Source organism: Eubalaena glacialis, chromosome 13, assembly GCF_028564815.1.
Source record: "Eubalaena glacialis isolate mEubGla1 chromosome 13, mEubGla1.1.hap2.+ XY, whole genome shotgun sequence".
Lineage (NCBI taxonomy): Eukaryota > Metazoa > Chordata > Mammalia > Artiodactyla > Balaenidae > Eubalaena > Eubalaena glacialis.
In genome coordinates, this window is record NC_083728.1 from 23,267,367 (window position 1) to 23,286,399 (window position 19,033).

The 19,033-nt window shown below is 51.9% G+C and overlaps 1 protein-coding gene across 3 annotated transcripts in view; it reads left to right on the top strand.

The window, feature by feature from the left end:
- MTCL2 (microtubule crosslinking factor 2) overlaps positions 1 to 19,033 on the top strand; it is a 71,626-nt gene that overhangs the window by 14,787 nt on the left and 37,806 nt on the right. For all 3 annotated transcript variants that reach the window (XR_009703571.1, XM_061210180.1, XM_061210179.1), the window contains exons 2-3: positions 6,243 to 6,467; positions 13,174 to 13,332. Coding sequence is in view for 2 of the 3 variants with exons in the window: in XM_061210180.1 (XP_061066163.1) it covers positions 6,243 to 6,467; positions 13,174 to 13,332 (384 nt within the window). In the remaining variant the exon portion in view is untranslated. The remainder of the gene's footprint in view (positions 1 to 6,242; positions 6,468 to 13,173; positions 13,333 to 19,033) is intronic.

Genomic DNA, 19,033 nt, shown 5'->3' on the forward strand with positions numbered 1-19,033 from the left:
TGGCCCGGGGTTACAGGGCTTGTTTGGATTCCAACTCCACCACTCCTTTGCTTGAGCAGCCCTGGGAAACTTCTGAGCCTCAGTTTCCTCATCTGCAAAGTGGGAACATTTTCCCTACCTACCTCACAGAGCTGGTAAGGGTCAAACTATTGTGCACGTACTGTGCTTGGACTGGGCCTGGTAATTAGTGAGCTTCCCAATAGGTGGTGGCTATTTCTTGGTCGTGGTGTACCTGGACATGGAGGGCAGAGGCAAGACAGAAGTGGGGAGGAGACCCGGGGTGGGAGGGGGGGCGGTGAGAGAGGGGTGTGTTCAGATTCCAGGGTAAGAAGCTTGGACCTAACGCAGAGACCAGTGGGAACTAGTGGAGGAGATAGAAAGCTATCTGCTTTTTTTTTCCAAGTTTTTTCCAATAAACAGGTATTACCTCTATAATCAGAGCAAAATAAACATTCTCTGTAAAGGGAAAGGCTGACTACCCTGGCAGCAGCGTGGGTGCCCGATCCTGTCCACCGTCCTCCCCGCTTCACTCCCTGTTCTCAGTCCAGGTTAAACAATCAGGTTAAGCTTCAAGGGGAGGAGAGGTTACCTTGAAGGAGCGGCCGGAGGGGATGGGTTTGGAGGCCTGGCAGGCTGTGCCTGACCTGAGCACCTTTGCTCAGCTTCTTTAGTCCGGACTTTCTGACTGGGGGTGGGGTGGGGCGGGGGGCGGTGTGAGAATCGGGGGCCCCTGGGCTCTGAGGTGGGCACTGCTGGGCAGTGTGGCCTCTTCCTGTCTGCAGTGGGAGATGAAGTCTGGGTTTCCCCACCGACGTTGGGGGGTCTCCGACAACCTTTTTGTATAGCCACTGGGCTGGCTTAGTTCAGTGGTGTTGGCCCCCTCTCTCCGCATTTCCCCGCGGCTGGGGTGAGAGGCTCAGTGGACACTGAAATGTCTTTTTTTTTTTTTTTTTTTAAGGAGGAAACTTTTTTTTTTAATTAATTTATTTTTTTAAAATTTTTGGCTGCGTTTGGTCTTTGTTGCTGAGCATGGGCTTTTCTCTAGTTGCGGTGAGCGAGGGCTACTCTGTTGCCACGCGTGGGCTTCTCATTGCGGTGGCTTCTCTTGTTGTGGAGCACAGGCTCTAGGCGCACGGGCTTCAGTAGTTGTGGCACACGGGCTCAGTAGTTGTGGCTCGCAGGCTCTAGAGCGCAGGCTTAGTAGCTGTGGCGCACGGGCTTAGCTGCTTTGCGGCATGTGGGATCTTCCCGGACCAGGGCTCGAACCCGTGTTCCCTGCATTGGCAGGCAGATTCTTAGCCATTGCGCCACCAGGGAAGCCGCACTGAGCTGTCTTTGAAGGGAAGCCTGAGCTCCCCACCCCCCACCCGCCGGCAATTCCCTACCAGCTCCCTCGGTTGGATCAGACAGTCCCTGGATGAAGTCCCGGGAGACTGGGAGGCTCGGTGAGGTCCAAGAACCTCTGGAGGGAAGCAGAGTCCTACCCTCGGCCCCCTCCCCATGTCTCAGCAGCCCCTTTCCCAGCCCCCACCTCAGACCCCGAAAGCTCAGCTTCTGCTGCACACATCCCAGCAGACCCAGCCGTGCGGGCCACAATTCAGCCTTTGTGGACTCACCCTCTCACGTGGATGGTGCCAGGAGGGGCTGACCACATTCTGCCTGCAGCTGGGACAAGCCCCCGGGGGGCCTGGGCCCCCCTTGGCCACCACGGAGAGATGGAGCTGGCATGAATGCAACATCCTGCATTTTCAGAAATGGACTGTGGTGAAGGGCAGGCCTGGAGAGACAGCTGCTCATGTGAGAAAGGTCATTCATTCATTCACTTCTTCAATAGATGCTTATTGAGACCCTGCTCTGTGCCAGGCTCTGGGCTGAGGACTTGTGTGCTGAGACACGTGACTCTTGCGCATTTAAGGAAAGAGACTGGAAGGAAGGGACTTCCCTGGTGACACAGTGGTTAAGAATCCACCTGCCAATGCAAGGGACACGGGTTCGAGCCCTGGTCCGGGAAGATCCCACATGCCGTGGAACAACTAAGCCCGTGCGCCACAGCTACTGAGACTGAGCTCTAGAGCCTGTGAGCCACAACTACCGAAGGCCGTGTGCTTAGAGCCCGTGCTCCGAAACAAGAGAAGCCACCGCAATGTGAAGCCCGTTCGCTGCAACGAAGAGTAGCCCCCGCTCGCCGCAACTAGAGAAAGCCTGCGCGCAGCAACGAAGACCCAATGCAGCCAAAAAAGGCCTGCCCTTCACCATTAAAAAAAAAAAAAAAAAGACTGGAAGGAAACACCCTGCATTAGAGTCACTCGGGGGCCCCCATTTCCAGGGTTTCTGATTCAGTAGTTCTCAGTCAGGGCATGAGGATTTCTGACAAGTTCCCCCCCCAGTGTTGCTAATGCTGCTGGTCCAGGGACCACACTTTGAGAACCACTGTGATTCAAGACCAGGTGGAGGAATGATGAGTGGTTTATGTTTTCTGTTTTCAAAACTGTCTTCATGATCGTCATTTACTTTTTTTAATAATTTTTTTTATGATTAACATTTTTTAAAATTTATTTTATTCATTTATTTTTGGCTGCGTTGGGTCTTCGTTGCTGCATGCAGGCTTTCTCTAGTTGCAGCGAGCGGGGGCTACTCTTCGTTGCGGTGCACGGGCTTCACATTGCGGTGGCTTCTCTTGTTGCGGAGCACGGGCTCCAGGCACGCGGGCTTCAGTAGTTGTGGCATGTGGGCTCAGTAGCTGTGGCGCACGGGCTCTAGAGTGCAGGCTCAGTAGCTGTGGTGCACGGGCTTAGTTGCTCCGCGGCATGTGGGATCTTCCCGGACCAGGGCTCTAACCCGTGCCCCCTGCATTGGAGGCAGATTCTTTTTTTTTTCTTTTTCTTTTTTTTTTTTTTTAATTTAGCAGTGTGGATTTTTTTTTTCCTTCTAATAATTATTTATTTATTTATTTATGGCTGTGTTGGGTCTTCGTTTCTGTGCAAGGGCTTTCTCCAGTTGCGGCAAGCGGGGGCCACTCTTCATCGCGGTGCACGGGCCTCTCACTATCGTGGCCTCTCTTGTTGCGGAGCACAGGCTCCAGACGCGCAGGCTCAGTAGTTGTGGCTCACGGGCCTAGTTGCTTCGCGGCATGTGGGATTCTCCCAGACCAGGACTCGAACCCGTGTCCCCTGCATTGGCAGGCAGATTCTCAACCACTGCGCCACCAGGGAAGCCCCGGAGGCAGATTCTTAACCACCGCGCCACCAGGGAAGTCCCGTCATTTACTTTTATAAACAGAAAAGTCAGTTTTTTAAAAAAAATATTTATTTATTTGGCTGCATTGGGTCTTAGTTGCGGCACGCCGGATCCTCGTTGCGGCAGGCGGGATCCTCGTTGCAGCATGCGGAATCTTTTTTTTTGTTGCTCACGCGAGCTCTTCGTTGCAGCACGTGGGCTTCTCTCTAGTTGTGGCACTCAGGCTCTAGAGTGCGCGGCCTCAGTAGTTGCGGTGTGTGGGCTCTCTAATTGTGGCATGCGGGCTTAATTGACCCGCAGCATGTGGGATCTTAGCTCCCCAACCAGGGATCGAACCCGCATCCCCTGCATTGGAAGGCGGCTTCTTAACCACTGGACCACCAGGGAAGTCCTGAAAAAATCAGTTATTTAAAAGTTAGAAAAATAAGTGGTCCCCAAAAATGACTCCAGTGCCCTGGGTGTGGTCCTGTGTTGTGGGCTGTCACCTCCCATGATCTAAATGTCATACATCTTTTAATGTAGCCCAGCATCATTAGCTTGTGCATCCCCTGCACTTCCCTTTGGCTCACCCTGCACTTTGGGGGTGCTCCCTGTCAACATGTTCTGTAAATAGTATGGTGAGGATTTGAACACAGGCCCATCTGGAGGCTGGTTTAGCTTGGATTTAGCCAACTGGCCCACACTTCCTGAGTGCTGTTTCCTTTATGCTTCCTTAATCTTGCCAGCTGAAATGAGTGTGGACCCCTCACTTCCTCATTTCTTTAACTGGTGTGATCATTGACTGTCCCACTTCCTCCTTCTCCACTTTTAGTTCTGTCTGCTTGGCATGGGGGGGAGGTTGAGTCTGTGTATATATTGGGGTAGAGGTGGGGGTCCTGATGAGGTGACCATTCCTCTGCAGCTTGATGCAGGCAGAATCATTCACTTTGTGGGGTGCTGCTGAACCCACCCCCCCAAGCAGGAGCGAGGCTGTGGTGCCAGGTGGGAATGGGACAGTATCTGTTGGGGTTGAGAGAAGCAGATACCCTGTCGTCCCCTCTGTCTTCCTTTCCTGTGTTCAGAACCATTTGAGAAAGAGTCCCAGGAGTAGCTGGGTACAGATGGATATAAAAACCTCCATGAACTTTCATACTAAGAACCAGCCTGAAGGTGCCACTTCCTAACCCTGAATTAAACCAACCCATCCAGTCTCAGGGGTGCTGGGAACCCCAGGCCATTCCCCCGTAGGGAGCCACCCATTTTCTTTGGGGAAAGGGAGGCTCAGAGGGCTGGTGAACCCAGCTCTCCAGATTGTGGTCCCTCTCCAGGGCCTGCACAGTGGTTTGTTTGTTTGCTTCTTGGACCCACCCCGCTTTCCCATCAGCACCATTTCTAGGTGCTTTCTGTGACTCCTCTGGGATGCCTTTGGCAGGTCATTCATCTCCTGTGACTCGGTTTCTCTTTTTAGTGTACAATCTTATTTAATCCGTTCAGTCACACTAAGGGCAGATATTGTTATTTCCATTTGTGACTCAGCTTTCACATCTGCTGTTAGACATAGTAATCATCCATTTCTTCTCCTGGGTCTCCCCGCTCATCCCCCTACACTTTGTGTCTAATGATTGTTTCACGTTGGTATGTCTTTTTGTGATTGTTTACCTAACAAGACATGCCTTCATGCACTCAGTATTTGTTGGGAGCCTGCAGGATGCTGGGCCCTGTGCTGGGTGTGGGGCATACAGCAGGGAGTGAGGTAGACGTGGGGAAGCCCCCCAGGCACTCACGGTCTCTCTGGGAGACAAACTCTTAAATGAAGAATTGCTGATATACCCATGATGACAAAGGGGAAGTGAAGGACATCTGGGAGTTGATGACAGAGGTGGTCAGGAGCTGCCCTAAGGAAGTGAGGTCATCCCCCTCAACCCCCTCCACTTAAAACCCAGACTCAGATTCTTTACTCAACCCTTCAAGGCCCTGGATGGCTGACCCCTGTCAGTTTCCCCAGCCTCACCTTACCCCTGTAGCTACCCTGGCTGCCTTGCTGTATCTTGACACACTGAGCTCTTTCCTGCCTCTGGGCCTTTGCACACACTGCTCCCTGCCTCTCTCTCTGCATGGCTGTTCCTTCTTGCCTCAGCTCAAATGTCCCTTTAGAGGCCGCCTCCCCGACCTTGTCCTCTAACATAACGCCTTCCCCCATTACTCTTTCATATTACCCAGGTGTTTTGGTTCTGGTTTTATGGTTTTTTGTCTTCACAGCTCTTAACAGTATCTGAGGGTTTTTTTTATCTTTCAGTTTGCTGTGTGTCTTGCCAATGAGACTTGGGGCTCCATGCAGACAATACAGAAAGGGCCACGTTTGTCTTGGTCACCACTCTCCTTCCCCACCCCCTGTGCCTGCACAGAGCCTGGTACACAGTTGGTGCTCATAAATGCTTGTTGAATGAGCCTCTTCTGCTTCCCCAGTGTATTACTTTCCTATTGCTGCTATAAGTTACTGCGAATTTGACTTAAAACAATCCCAGATTATTATCTTATAATTCTGGAGGTCAGAAGTCTGAAAGCCAAAGTGTTGTCAGGGCTCCATCCCAGTAAAGGCTCTGGGGAGAATGCATTCCCTTTCCTGCTTCTAGAGGCTGCCTGTATTCCCTGGTTCATGGCCCTTTCTCCATCTTCAACATACATCACCCCAGCCTCTGCCACATCGCCTTCTCCCACTCTGAGCCCCTTGCCTCCCTCTTATACGGATGCTTGTAATTACACTGGGCCCACCCAGATAATCCAGCAAAATTTCCCAATCTCAAGATCCTTAACTTAATCACATTTGCAAAATCCCTTTGCCATGTAAGGTAACATATTCACAGATTCTGGGAATTAGGACGTGGGCATCTTGGGGGCCCGTTACGCAGCCTGCCACGCCCAGACCCCCCGAGGTGTGCCTAGGACAGCATCGAGTGTGCCCTGCACTCAAGTACCCTGGCCACTGCCATAGGGCCCAGCGACCTGACCTCTCCTTCCCTCTGCAGGACGAGATTGAGGAGCTGCGGGCAGAGATGCTGGAGATGCGGGACGTCTATATGGAGGAGGATGTGTATCAGCTGCAGGAGCTGCGGCAGCAGCTGGACCAGGCCAGCAAGACCTGTCGCATCCTGCAGTACCGGCTGCGCAAGGCTGAGCGCCGCAGCCTCCGCGCTGCCCAGACTGGCCAGGTGGACGGCGAGCTCATCCGTGGCCTGGAGCAGGACGTCAAGGTAAGCCCAGGGCCCTCCCAACCCTCACAGGTGCCCTTGCTTGGGGGTAGGACCATGAGCCTGAGTGCCCAGGTCAGCTCACTCCTCATGTGTCCTTGGGCAAGTTCCATCATCTCTTTGGGCCTCAACATCCTCATCTGTAAAATGGGGATCCCTAGGAACTGATAGGCCATCTACCACATTTGTCCCAAAGTGGTATCATAAGATGATACCTACTAACAGCAGCTGCTGTGTGAGTATGAGCCACACACCTGGTACTGGGCTCCAAGTTATCCGTGCATAGTTCCGTGGAGGTTTCTTCCTTGCACTGATGGAGAGTAGTGAAGGTCTGGAGTTGAATAAGGCTGATTTAAATCTTGGCTCCAATATGCCCTAATTTTATGGTTTTGAGCAAGTCACCTAAGTTTCAGTTTCCTCATCTGTAAAACACGTGTAATGGCAGCCCCTGCCTCACAGGGTTCTATGAGGATCAAATGAGATCAGGTAGGTAAGAGGTCACTGTAGGCACTCGAAAAGGTTAGCTAATAATTATTATTATTATTATTCTCATTTTCCAGATAAGGAAAGTGAGTCTCAGAGAAAGGAAGTACCTGTCCAAGGTCATGTGACCCTCCGTGTAGCTGGCAGAGCTCAGACTCATCAGCCTCCCATGCTTGCTGCCTGACCTTGCTGCTCTTGGCCTCAGAGAGCAGGAAAGGGATGGCCTGGAGGCTGGCAGATGGGGCTTCCAGAAGAGAAATCTGCCCTGCCTGTCTGTATGAGCCCTGGTCTGGGGGCTGAGAACTCCAGGGGACCCGGCCCAGCACCCTGCTCTCAGAACTCAGCCCAGTGTTATCCAGGGATGTAGGAGCTGGGGGTAGGGGCATCTGGCACAGCCTGGGCGTCTGTGGAGTCTTCCTGCAGGGGTGACCTCTGAGGTGAGGCCTGAGGTGGAAGAAGGAATGTTGAAGGATGAGGGCCCCTGTAAGGGGAGGTGAAGAGTGAGCACCAGACCCACACCGGCCTTTGCGTCTCCCATTTTCTTGCATGTGCCGTGGGCACAGTGGGATTGTAGGTCTGCTGTACAAGTGAGGAAACAGCTCAAAAAGGTTATATCTCCAAGGCCAAAGTGCACCTGTACCTGAGAAGGCAGCTCTTGGGATAAATTGTTATACAAATATTCAAATTCCAGGTACCAGATTGAGAGGGTGTGGAGTGAGGGAGAGCCCTGGAAGCTTAGAGGAATCTGAGTTTGGGTCCAGGTAGTTGGGGCTTTGGGGCGAAGACACCGAAAAGTCAGCCTTAGATGAAGAAGGGGTGGAGGAAGGCTGGAGCTGGGAGCAGACTGGCTGGCTTGCCTCTGTGGGAGGAGCTGAGAGCAGCTGGTGTGTGTGTGTAGAATGGGGAGGGGGGGAGGCCCTCTGGAGTCTGGGCGGAGGGGAGCGGCCCCTTCTGTTGGGATTTGAACTAGCCAATCAGCAAGTGGCTTGGCCCCTTCCCTCCCTCCTCTCCCTGCGCCTGCAGCTGGAGCGCTGAGCTCATCCACACTGGCCTGGGCTGGACAGCTTTGGCCGCCTCTCTGTTTCCCAGGTGCTGGGGATGTTCTGGGGCATTTTTTGGAGGCTTTCAGAATGCTGACTTCCCTGGCATCGCCTGGGAGGGCTTGAGAGACCCAAGTGTGGAGGGAACTGGATGCTGCCTGGGAGGGTATCCCCGGGGGCCCTCTGATTTGCTCTGCCAGCAAGAGTAGACTGGCGTGAGGCCACCTCTTGGAGTCTCAGTTTCCCTTTCTGTTAAAAGGAGGGCTTAGAGCAGCTGAATCTTCAGGGCTTTTGCAGCCCCAGTGGTTTAAGCAAGCAGGTAGATTACTGGTGAGTGCGCCATGAAAGAAACCTCAGGCCTTGGCCCTCCCTCTCCCTCACCCCCACCCCCAGGCTCTCTCGCTCTCTGCTGGTTCTCACAGCTGGCAGGACCCACAGAAGCTCAGCAGGAACATTGTTCAGCATGAGGAGGGCAGGGGTGGGGGGCGGGGAGACCTGCTCTACCACTTGCTTGCTGTGTGGCTTTGGGAAAGCTCCTTGACAGCCCTGAGCCTCAGTTTCCCCATGTGGAAAATGGAGATGCAACAAGTCTCTACCTGTAGAGATTTTTGTGAGGATAAAATGAAATAGCTCAAGTAAAGAGCGTGCTGAGCACAAAGTCTGGCTCGGGATGCTCCCTCAGCAAATGAGCAAATGTTGCCTGGGGTGTTACTGTTCAGGAGAAGAACTTAAAAGGCACTAGTGGGACAAATGGCTGGACCAGGGTGGAGAAGGGGGCCAGAATCTCTGCCTCCCTGGGTAGATAAGTATAGCCAGGAGGTTTGTTCACCATGGAGATTCCCAGGCCCCACCCTCAGGGCTTGGGATCCTGTAGGAGGGCGTCAGGTCCCGGGAATCAGGGGTGAAAATTCCCACCTGAAGGGACTCTTGTGGGAGGCCCGAGGACACACCAGTAAGACAATTCTAAGAAACAGATGTTGCTGGAGAAAAAGTTCTGGCTTTGGGTTTAATCCCTGGGTGACCTGAGCAGGTTACTTTCTCTCTTTGATCCTCAGTTTCCTCATCTGTACAATGGGGGTGACATTCCCACCCTCCCGGGATTCCTGGGAGGATTTAGCCACACAGAACCCAGATGCTGCCTGGACAGGGGGTGCTCCTTAGTGAGGGTTCCTACCCCACACCCTGGGGATTCAGAGTGACAGAGACCCCTTAAAGCCTTAGGCCCAGGAGCCGAGGGGCCGATGAGCGAGGTGGCTGTGGGCTGGAGGCTGCTGGTTGCATTTGGCAGGAGCCAGGCCCCAGCACTGTAACAGTGACCTCATGGCTGAGAGCATTTGTTTGTGCTTTGGGGATTTGCCCTGGTTTCCAGAAGCTGCAGCTGCTTCACCTCCTGTAGTATCTCAGCTCCCCAACCTTGGGGATAGTTGGAAGGATCATGAGAGGATCAAATGAGACAGGCAGGTGGGGCCCCGTGAGCCCCTGACACAGTGAGCCCACTGTTGCGCTTATTTTTAATACTCTTATTATTGATATTAATATAATGTGTCTTCAAGCTTCAGGCCAACAGTGGCTCAGATTGAGAGCAAGACTCCAGAGTTGACCCACCTGCTTTCAGATCTTGGTTCTGTAGCTTCCTAGCTGTGTGGCCTTGGGCAAATGACCTTTTCTTTCTGAGCCTCAGAGTGGGGATGATATTCAAAGCACGTTCCCAGGGGATGAAAGGCATGTGGTGGGTGCTTGGGGAGCGACAGCTGATTCTGCCTGATTACCTGTGAGAGCCAGGGGCCCCAGGACCACTGAGGCTCAGAGAGAGAAAGGGAGAGGCCCAGGCAACCAGGCTCCTGCCCTCCAGGCAGGCATGCTCTTTGCTCCTGTGGGCCTCCATCAGGGGCACAGGGCTCTGTGGGGATCTGAGATTGAGGGCTCTTTTGTCCACACTGGAATTCTGTAAGCTGCATGGGGCTAGGCCTTCTTAACAAAGCACCCCTGGGGGTAGAGAGCAGATAGAGAAGGGGCTTCCATGGAGAATGGGGCAGAAGGCATCTGGGGACTCACGGAAGGGATGAAATCCATAGAGTCACTCATGAACCCAAGAGGATCCAGGAATCCACATGGATCGTGACTTCTTGGTGGGGAGTGGGTCACCTGCCCAGGTCAAGGCCATGGTGGGGATGGAGTGAACCCCAGGTGGAGAGGAGCTGGCCCAGGTGGGAGCATAGTTGGGAGAGGAGCCCCCGGTCCTCCCAGCAGCTGATCCCTCATCCCAGTCAGGGACACAGCCCTCTCTGGACATTTGGGGGTGTGGGCAGTTGGGGGGAGCATCCCCAGCCAAGCTAGGGCATGTGCAGCTCCCCATGTTTCAGTCACTCACTCCTTCATTTCCCTCCCTTTTTGCTTGCTGGGGTCTTGGATTTGTTTGTTCATCCAACAAGCATTTATTAGGCACTTAGTGTGTGCCAGACCCTGCGCTGCTACCGGGACACAGAGATATGAAGGAGCCCTGGCATGGCCCGGGGCCTGGACCTCTGTGCTCCACCACTCCTGCCCCCAGGGGCTAAGCAGATGAATGAATGAATAAATGAATGAATGAATGGAGTATTGATCAGGTCAGGGACTCACTGGGTGACCTAATAGCCTAAAACTTGGGACCTGGGGCTGAACACCTGGACCCTAAACTCAACAGTGAGGTTGTGGGGTGTTGGGCCAACCTGGATAAAATCAGTGCACAGAGGTGAAGCAGTAATCTTGACAATGCATTAAAAATCATACTTTTGAGCACCTGCTATGTTCCAGCCACCAGCCTAAGCACTATGTCTTTTTGTTTTTTGAATTTTTGAATTTTATTTTATTTATTTTTTTTACAGCAGGTCCTTATTAGTTATCTATTTTACACATATTAGTGTATACATGTCAATCCCAATCTCCCAATTCATCACACCGCCCCCCACCCCCCTGCCACTTTCCCCCCTCAGTGTCCATACATTTGTTCTCTACATCTGTGTCTCTATTTCTGCCCTGCAAACCGGTTCATCTGTACCATTTTTCTAGGTTCCACATATATGCGTTAATATACGATATTTGTTTTTCTCTTTCTGACTTACTTCACTCTGTATGACAGTCTCTAGGTCCATCCACGTCTCTACAAATGACCCAATTTCATTCCTTTTTATGGCTGAGTAATAGTCCATTGTAATATATGTACCACATCTTCTTTATCCATCCGTCTGTCAGTGGGCATTTAGGCTGCTTCCATGACCTGGCTATTGTAAGTAGTGCTGCAGTGAACATTGGGGTGCATGTGTCTTTTTGAATTATGGTTTTCTTTGGGTATATGCGCAGTAGTGGGATTCCAAGCACTATGTCTTTTATTCCTCACAGCAGGCCTCGTGACTAGGCTATATCAACCCCCTTTTACTGATGACCAAACCGAGACTTCAAATGGTTAAGTAACCTGTCCTGGGTCACACACCCAGTGAGGGCTGGAATCAGGCTTGAATCTAGTTTTCCCACCTGCAAAGTCCTCGTTCTGCTAGTGAGGGATTGCTCCCCCCACTTTGTGGATGAGGAGGGTTTGGTGGCCTAGAGAGACTGTGGGAGGAGCCTCGTGGGCCAGCTTCCAGCTGTCCTGGGAGATCTTCAGGGGGCTGAAGAGCGGCAGTGGGCAACGGAGGGAGGAGGGGGAGGCAGGGCTCGATTTCCTTTCTGGCCGTTGTTTTTCCTGGCCTGCCTTGCACACTGCCAAGGGGTCCGTGCCGAGTTGGGCCTGGGCCCAGGCAGAAGGCAGAGCCAGGGAGGGCCCTCTTCCCTTCCGGCAGGGAGGAGGTGCCATGGCCATTTCCGAGACTGGCAGGCACGAGGCACTGGGCTGTCTGCCCCACACATACCTCTTGCTGGCAAAGCCCTCATACCCCTTGTGGAGCCTGGGCCACGCTGGCCCTTCAGCCAAAGCCCCTGAGCTCCCTCCAGCTTGGCCCACACTAGCTCTGTTTGACTCTGAGCAAGTCATTTGCCCTCTGAGCCTCAGTTTCCTTGCCAGTAAAATGGGGGCAGAGTTGGGGCGAAGAGGAATGAATCTGGCATATAGCAGGTATTCAACAAATGCTAGTACTTAGTCCACTTGAGGATGGAGGCTAGTTGTGATTTACCAGCTCAGAAGGGCCTTCCTCATCCCCAGAGAAGAGACCCCCTTTCCTACCTTTCACCCCAGCCAGCAGGGGACAGGACAGAGGGGTCCTCAAGGAAACGGGGTGCTGTTGCAGCAGCGTCCTGGAACCGGGATTGGAGTTTGCAGCTCCATTAGCTCCTTCTGTAGAGATGACTTGGATATCTGCCCAGCCTTTGTCACTGGGGGTATGTTCTGTATCCCAGACAACTGGAAATAAGCCTCAGGGTCTGTGTCACATTGTGACCCTCAGCAAGTCATGCCCCCTCTGGGCTCAGCGCGTCCCAGCAGCAGCCACCACTTACCCAGTGCTCACCGTGCAGACACTCAGCCAAGCCTTTGTGCAATAGCTGATTCAGTCCTCCTGTCGGCCCATGAGGTTGGTGCTGTTATTATTGCACCCATTTTGTAGTTAAGGAGACTGAGACCCAGAGTAGGGAAATAGTTTGCCCAGGAACGTATGCTGGTCACTGGCAGAGATGGGGTTCAAGTGGCTCTGGGGATCCCCATCTTGCTCTGGGTTTCCCCTCTCTTTAAAATGAGCTTCTTGGGGGGTAGTGGTGGTGGGATGAATTGGGAGATAGGGACTGACATATATACACTAATTTGTATAAAGTGGATAACTAATAAGAACCTGCTGTATAAAACTAAATAAATAAAATGAGCTTCTGGTCCTGTCATAAGCTCTGGTGAGGACTGGGCAAGAGGGTAGACAGGAGAGGCTTTTGGAAGCATTAAAAGGCCCAGATAAAAGTAAAGGCATTGCTAAGAACAGGCACTGCCTCTATAGCTTTCTGGGAGCTGAACTATGATGTGGACATAGGAAACACAGGGTGCCTGGGTTTGGGTTTTGGTTCTACCACTTCCTGGCTGTGTGACCCTTGGTGAGTTACTTGACCTCTCTGTGCCTCAGTTTCCTCTTCTGTAAGTGGGGGTGATGAGAGTACCTGCCTACCCTGGGGTTGCTCTGTGGTAGAGGTGGGATGGCCTGCTCATGCCCTGCTCATCACCTACCTTTGCTCAGGTCTCTAAGGACATCTCCGTGCGGCTGCATAAAGAGCTCGAGGCGGTGGAGAAGAAACGGGCGAGGCTGGAGGAGGAGAATGAGGAGCTTCGGCAGCGGCTCATTGAGACCGAGCTGGCCAAGCAGGTGCTGCAGACGGAGCTGGAGCGGCCGAGAGAGGTGAGGGCCCCGTCCACCCCGGCAGGGCCAGGCCTGGGCCGGGCAGGCATGTGCCAGCCCCATCCAGCCAGTGTCTCCGAACCTCTGTCTCTGCACAGTTATGCCTCCCTGGCAGAGCTGTCTATTCATTCACTGCTCCAGCACACGCTCCCTGAGCACCTACTGTGTTCACTGTGTGCTGGATACTAAGGACACAGGGGTGCGTGAGAGACACCTGGTTCCCGTCCTCGAGGAGCCCACAGGCTAACGAAGGAGACAGTCAGCCATCAAAGGACCACAGCTGGGAGAGGATTGCCTGAGAAAACATGCAACAGTGCTGAGCAGGGGACCCAGCCCTCTGTGCCTCAGTTTCCTCATCTATAAAATGGGATAGTAATACTTCAAGTCATTGGAAGGACTAAGTGGTATAGATTTTGTGGACATGCTTTAAGGACTGCCCGGCACTGCCACTCGGTATAAAGTCACTGCTGGGTCTGGGCCTCTGGCTGGTGTCTCAACACATTTGCAGGACACAGATGCTTCTTGAGTGTGACCCCAGGCACCAGCCTCTCTGTCTTTGGTCATGAGAGTCCCGCCACCTGGCATCCCATTCTTCCTTCTGCTGTGTGTTAGGTGTACAGCATGTTAAGCACCATGCTAGACACTTCCCATGATTTTCAGAAAGGCCCGATGAAGTTGTGATTGTACCAGTTTTATGGATGAAAACACAGCCCTGAGGGAGGGAGCGATGTCCTCCAGGTCACGTAGGGCCCAGTGGGCTGTACAGATTGGAAACCATCAGCCCAGGTGATGCCTAAGGGCTGGAATCCTCCAGAATCCAGGGGTCTGTGTCCCAGGCGGCCCGGGTGCCTTCTGCCCCCAGAGGCACAGCTGGGCCTCAGCTGTCTGGCTGCTCATGAGGCATGCTAGGATCGAACGTTGTTCTGGGGCACAGTTCTCACCTTCCCGAGGGCAGACGTGCCAGCATTCCAGGACAGACACCACGGCCCTGAGGCCATAACAATCCTTCTGCTGCCCTCCCCGCTGGGTGTGTTGGTGTGACGTGCCAAAGGCTTCGCCGTGTGGAGATGGGAGGTGTTTGCTACTCAGGGCTGCCCAGGGCTGCGTGGGAGGCCCCCTCCCCTAGGCAGCCTCCTGCCCTCCATGGCCTGGCCGATAACAGGGGACCATCTTCACACATCTCATTGCTGCCACCCTTGATAGTGAAAAGGAGAGACAGTTTCAGAAGGTGCCTCGGATGTCAGCCTGTTCCCATTGTAAAGGAGAGGGAACAGAGGTCCAGAGAGGGAGAGCCTGCCTGAGTTCACCCAGCCTTTCCTTGGCTGAGATGGGGCTGAGACCCTGAAGCCACCTCCCCTAAGTTTCAGTTTCTTCATCTGTGACATCAGGATAATAACAGTACCCAGTTTATGAGGTTGTTCATGATCATTCATAAGATTGGGTAACCATAGAACACTGTGAAGAAGTTAAAAAGAATAAGGTAGTATAGCAGTTCCTGAGAAAATTAAACAGAATTACCAAATAAGCCAATTCCACTTCTGGGTATATACCAAAATTGAAAGCAGGGACACGAACAGATATTTGTACCCTCATGTTCATAGCAGCATTATTCACGGTAGCCAGAAGGTGTAAGCAACCCAAATGTCCATCAATGAACAAAAATGTAGTATATACTTACAATGTATGTATAATCTTAAGAGGGAATGTGATTCTGAAACAGGCTACAACGTGGGTGAACCTCGAGGACACTGTGCTCAATAAAATAAGCCAGACACAACAGGACGAGTATTATATGATTCCACTCAGATGAGATACGGAGAGTAGTCAAATTCATAGAGACAGAAAGTAGGTTAGAGGTTACCAGAGCCTGGAGGGAGGAGGGTATAGGGAGATATTGTTTAATAGGTACAGCATTTCAGTTTGGGATGATGACAAAGTTCTGGAGGTGAATGGTGATGATGCCACTGGATTGTACACTTGAAAATGGCTAAAAATAGCAGATCTTATGTATATTTTACTGCCATAAAAACGAAAAAAATGGTTAAAATAGTAAATTTTATATTAGGTTTACTTTCCCACGATTTAAGAAAAAAGGCAGATACATATGTACTGATGTGGAAAGATCTCTAAGGTACATTTTTAAGCAGGAAGAGAAAGCTATAGAACCATACATATTGTGCAATCCCACTAATTATTTTGGAAAGCCATACAGAACGAACTGATTTTGAAGCATGTGTCTATATGTGCAAATGAATAGCCTGGAGGAAAGTCTGGAGGAAAACCCACTGAACTGAGGCATTAGAAATGGTGGGAGTATGGTAGGCAATGGCTTTTGCTTTTTATTCTATGATTGCTGTATTTAGGGGTTTTTTTTGGGGGGGGGCGTGGTTATTATTAGTGAAATTTTAAATAAAGTCAAGCATGTAAAGAGCCCTTTGTGGTGCCTGGCACACAGTTGGTGCTCAGGAAACACTGGTTCACTTCCTCTTGAAGGCGATGTCAGTGAGGCTGGCCTAGCCCTCCCTGATGTGCCGCTCGGTGTCTTAGGATCTGCGGAAGGAGGTGTGGCCCTGTGTTTATTTGCTGATTGCCCTCTCTCCTCCCTCTCCTTCCTGATATGGTTTCTATGGAGACGAGGGTCCCTTAGCAGTTCTTCTGCCAGAGCTGTTCCAGTCCCATCATCGAGATCTGCCTTTGCCATCCTGACAGGTTGCTGTGGCGATGCTGTCACCCAGCTGGGAACAGGAGCCCCTGGCCTGAGCTGATGTGGTTGCTATGGAGATGGCTCTTCGCTAGAGAGGAGGGAGGGTGGCCTGCCCCAGCTGTGTTCTGCAGTGGCACCGTTGCCAGTTGGGCTGCAGCTCAAAAATCGTAACACGAGCCACCGCCACCCCCAATCCAGTATCATTCCCCGTCTTTGCATTTTAGGCAGAAAGCCAATATCAGTGTTGATGGGATTTATTATAACATAGCTGCTGTGTCTGAGTGCTTGCTCTGTACCAGGCACTGCACTAAGCATTTTATGTGTGTCTTCACGTTGTGTAGCCAGCAGCCTCCCAAGGTACATAGTGATTTTGTCCCCATTTTATTTTATTTTGTTTATTTATTTTTCTGGCTGTGCCACACAGCTTGCGGGACCAGGGATTGAACCCAAGCCCTCGGCAGTGAAAGCGTGGACTTGCTGTATATAGATGGGACAGGGGAAAGACAAGGATGGGATCCTAACCCAGGACTCTCCATCTCCCAAAGCCACACTAACTCTTACGGCGATGCCCGTGCCCTCCTTGCCCCATCCAGGGGCCTTCCTAGAACCCGGCTGTGTTTCGGAACCTCTGAAGAGGCCACTCACTCCAACGAGTACCTCTTTCTCTGGCCCAGGCTGCTTGGCCTGATTCCCACTCTCATGGGGTAGGAAGGGCACTCACCATAGCATCAGTTCACCTGGGTTCAAATCTCAGTTCTGCTGGCATCGTCAACTGATGCAGCCTAGCCGTGGCCTGTGTGCTGCAGGGCAAACTCGAACTTGGAGTCACACGGGCCTGAGTTTGAATCCTGGCTTTGCCACTTATTTGCAAATAACTGTAGCATTGGGCAAATCATGTTACTACTTCAGTGCTCAGTTTGTTCATTTATAAAATGGGAATATGGGGACTTCCCTGGTGGTCTGTGGGTAAGACTCCACGCTCCCAATGCAAGGGACCCAGGTTTGATCCCTGGTCGGGGAACTGGATCCCGCATGCATACCGCAACTAAGAGTCTGCATGCTGCAACTAAAGATCCCGCGTGCCGCAACTAAGACCCGGCACAGCCAAAATAAATAAATAATAAATTTTTAAAAAATGGGAACGTGAATCCCTAGATCTCAAAGGTGTTTGTGAGAATTAATCAAGACAAGCAGGTAAAATGCTTAGTGGAGAATAAGAGCTCGGTAAATACTGATTATCAGTATCATCACCCTCACAACCTCTACAATGGCTGTGGGCCTAGAGAAGCATTTACCTTAGTTCAATAAATATCCTTCTGCTGCCTCTAGCAAGGAGCTCTCCATATCAAACTGCCAGTTGCCCATGGAAGGAGCAGTTAGGTAGCAAATCAACGCCTGCTGTTGGCAGCGTCTGCCCCTGTACTTTGATTTGGGGTCCATGTCAAACCACTCTGTTTCCTCCACCCAAATAATCTCCCCCAGCCCGGAGCCACACCGCCTCTCTAGCTGCTTCAGCCACTTTGGAGGAAGAATGCCTCAGTCTTTGAGATGCACCCCTACCCCAGGCTCCCCCCCGGAGTAAATTTGGTACACACAGCACAGTCTGTGTTTTCAGTGAGACCTTTTCAAACATCCCCTCTAAGTTGGATGAAAATCTACCCAACTGTTTTGGCAGAAGGCTCATTTTATTCCTTGAAGGTTGGTCTTTGTTTCCTGGCAGCATGGAAGCGTGGAAGGTGTTAGAAGACAGGGGGTCTCTCCAGAGCTGTGCTCAGGCAGCCTCTCTGTGTGGGCTGGAGGGGCGGAGGTACCCTCTTCTAATCTCCTGGAGAAGGGCAAGGGAGGGCAGAGCTCCTGCTCCTACTAGGAGCCGTTAGACCCAGGATGCTTAGAGGCACCACCCTGGCTGCTCAAAAGCGGCCTTGTGAGTTGCTGGTGGGTGGGAAGCCCCTGCTGCGTGCCAGGCCAAGGACTGTGCCCTCGGGGTCCGGCACTTGTGACTGGCATTCTTGTTGGTGCCCGGGTGCTGTCCTGCCCTGCCCCAGCCCGCCCACCTGAGGCCCAGGGCCAGAACATCTGCCCCTGGGGGCTCGACAGAGGGGCTCTGATGGGCCTTGGCTCCCTGGAGGGGCACCGCAGTCCCCCAGGCCGCCTGGCCAGCTGCTGCCCTGCAGAGAGGAGGAAGGTCTTTATGCTCTGTGAGCCTGCCTTGTTTTCCCTCCAGAGCCGCAGAGCAGTGTGGGAGCCCAAATGGCTTAGATGAGGTGGGGGGCAGGGACGGGGCAGTTCCATCCAGAAAAGGCTGGAACCACTTTGGTCCTGAAAAGGTTTGCTGCTTCAGCCCCTCTTCTCTGCCCACTGCCCTCCCTTTCTGGTGGGCACTCAGAACTCATCCTCTGAAAATGTGTTGGAATGGTGTTCATGACTTTTCTTGGGGAAGTACATTTTAAAAACATTTTACTATAACTTTCTCCTCCCACCCAGCAGGTAATATATGCGTAGTAGAGAAAGACTAGGAAATACAAGTAAGCCGTAAGGAGAAGAAGTTTCACCTGTAATCCAATATTCAGAGGGAATTCCTCCGAGTAATTACCAAATTACTATTTGGGTGAGAGTACTTCCCAATATGTTATACTTCCAATACGTTTTTCTATGTATGCGCACACACATATTGAAATGTATATATGCATTTTTTTTACTAAAAAAGTAATATAAGCTCAGTGAAGCAAAAATTTCATTACAAAAACATATAAATGCATGCCTAGCATACCTCTAAGGGTGGACACATCAGACTCTGGTTGCATTGGTTGCCTCGGGCAAGAGAGCTGGTTACAGGGTTCACTGTATTCCTTTTTGGGTTTTTTGAAGTTTGAAGTATGTGAGTGTGTTCTCCAAAATGTAAGAAATAATAATAACGATACATAAGACAAAAGAAGAAAGGCTCCCCTAACCACTTCCCTCAATTCGACGCCTGACTCAGCCTAACCTGTGATTTGG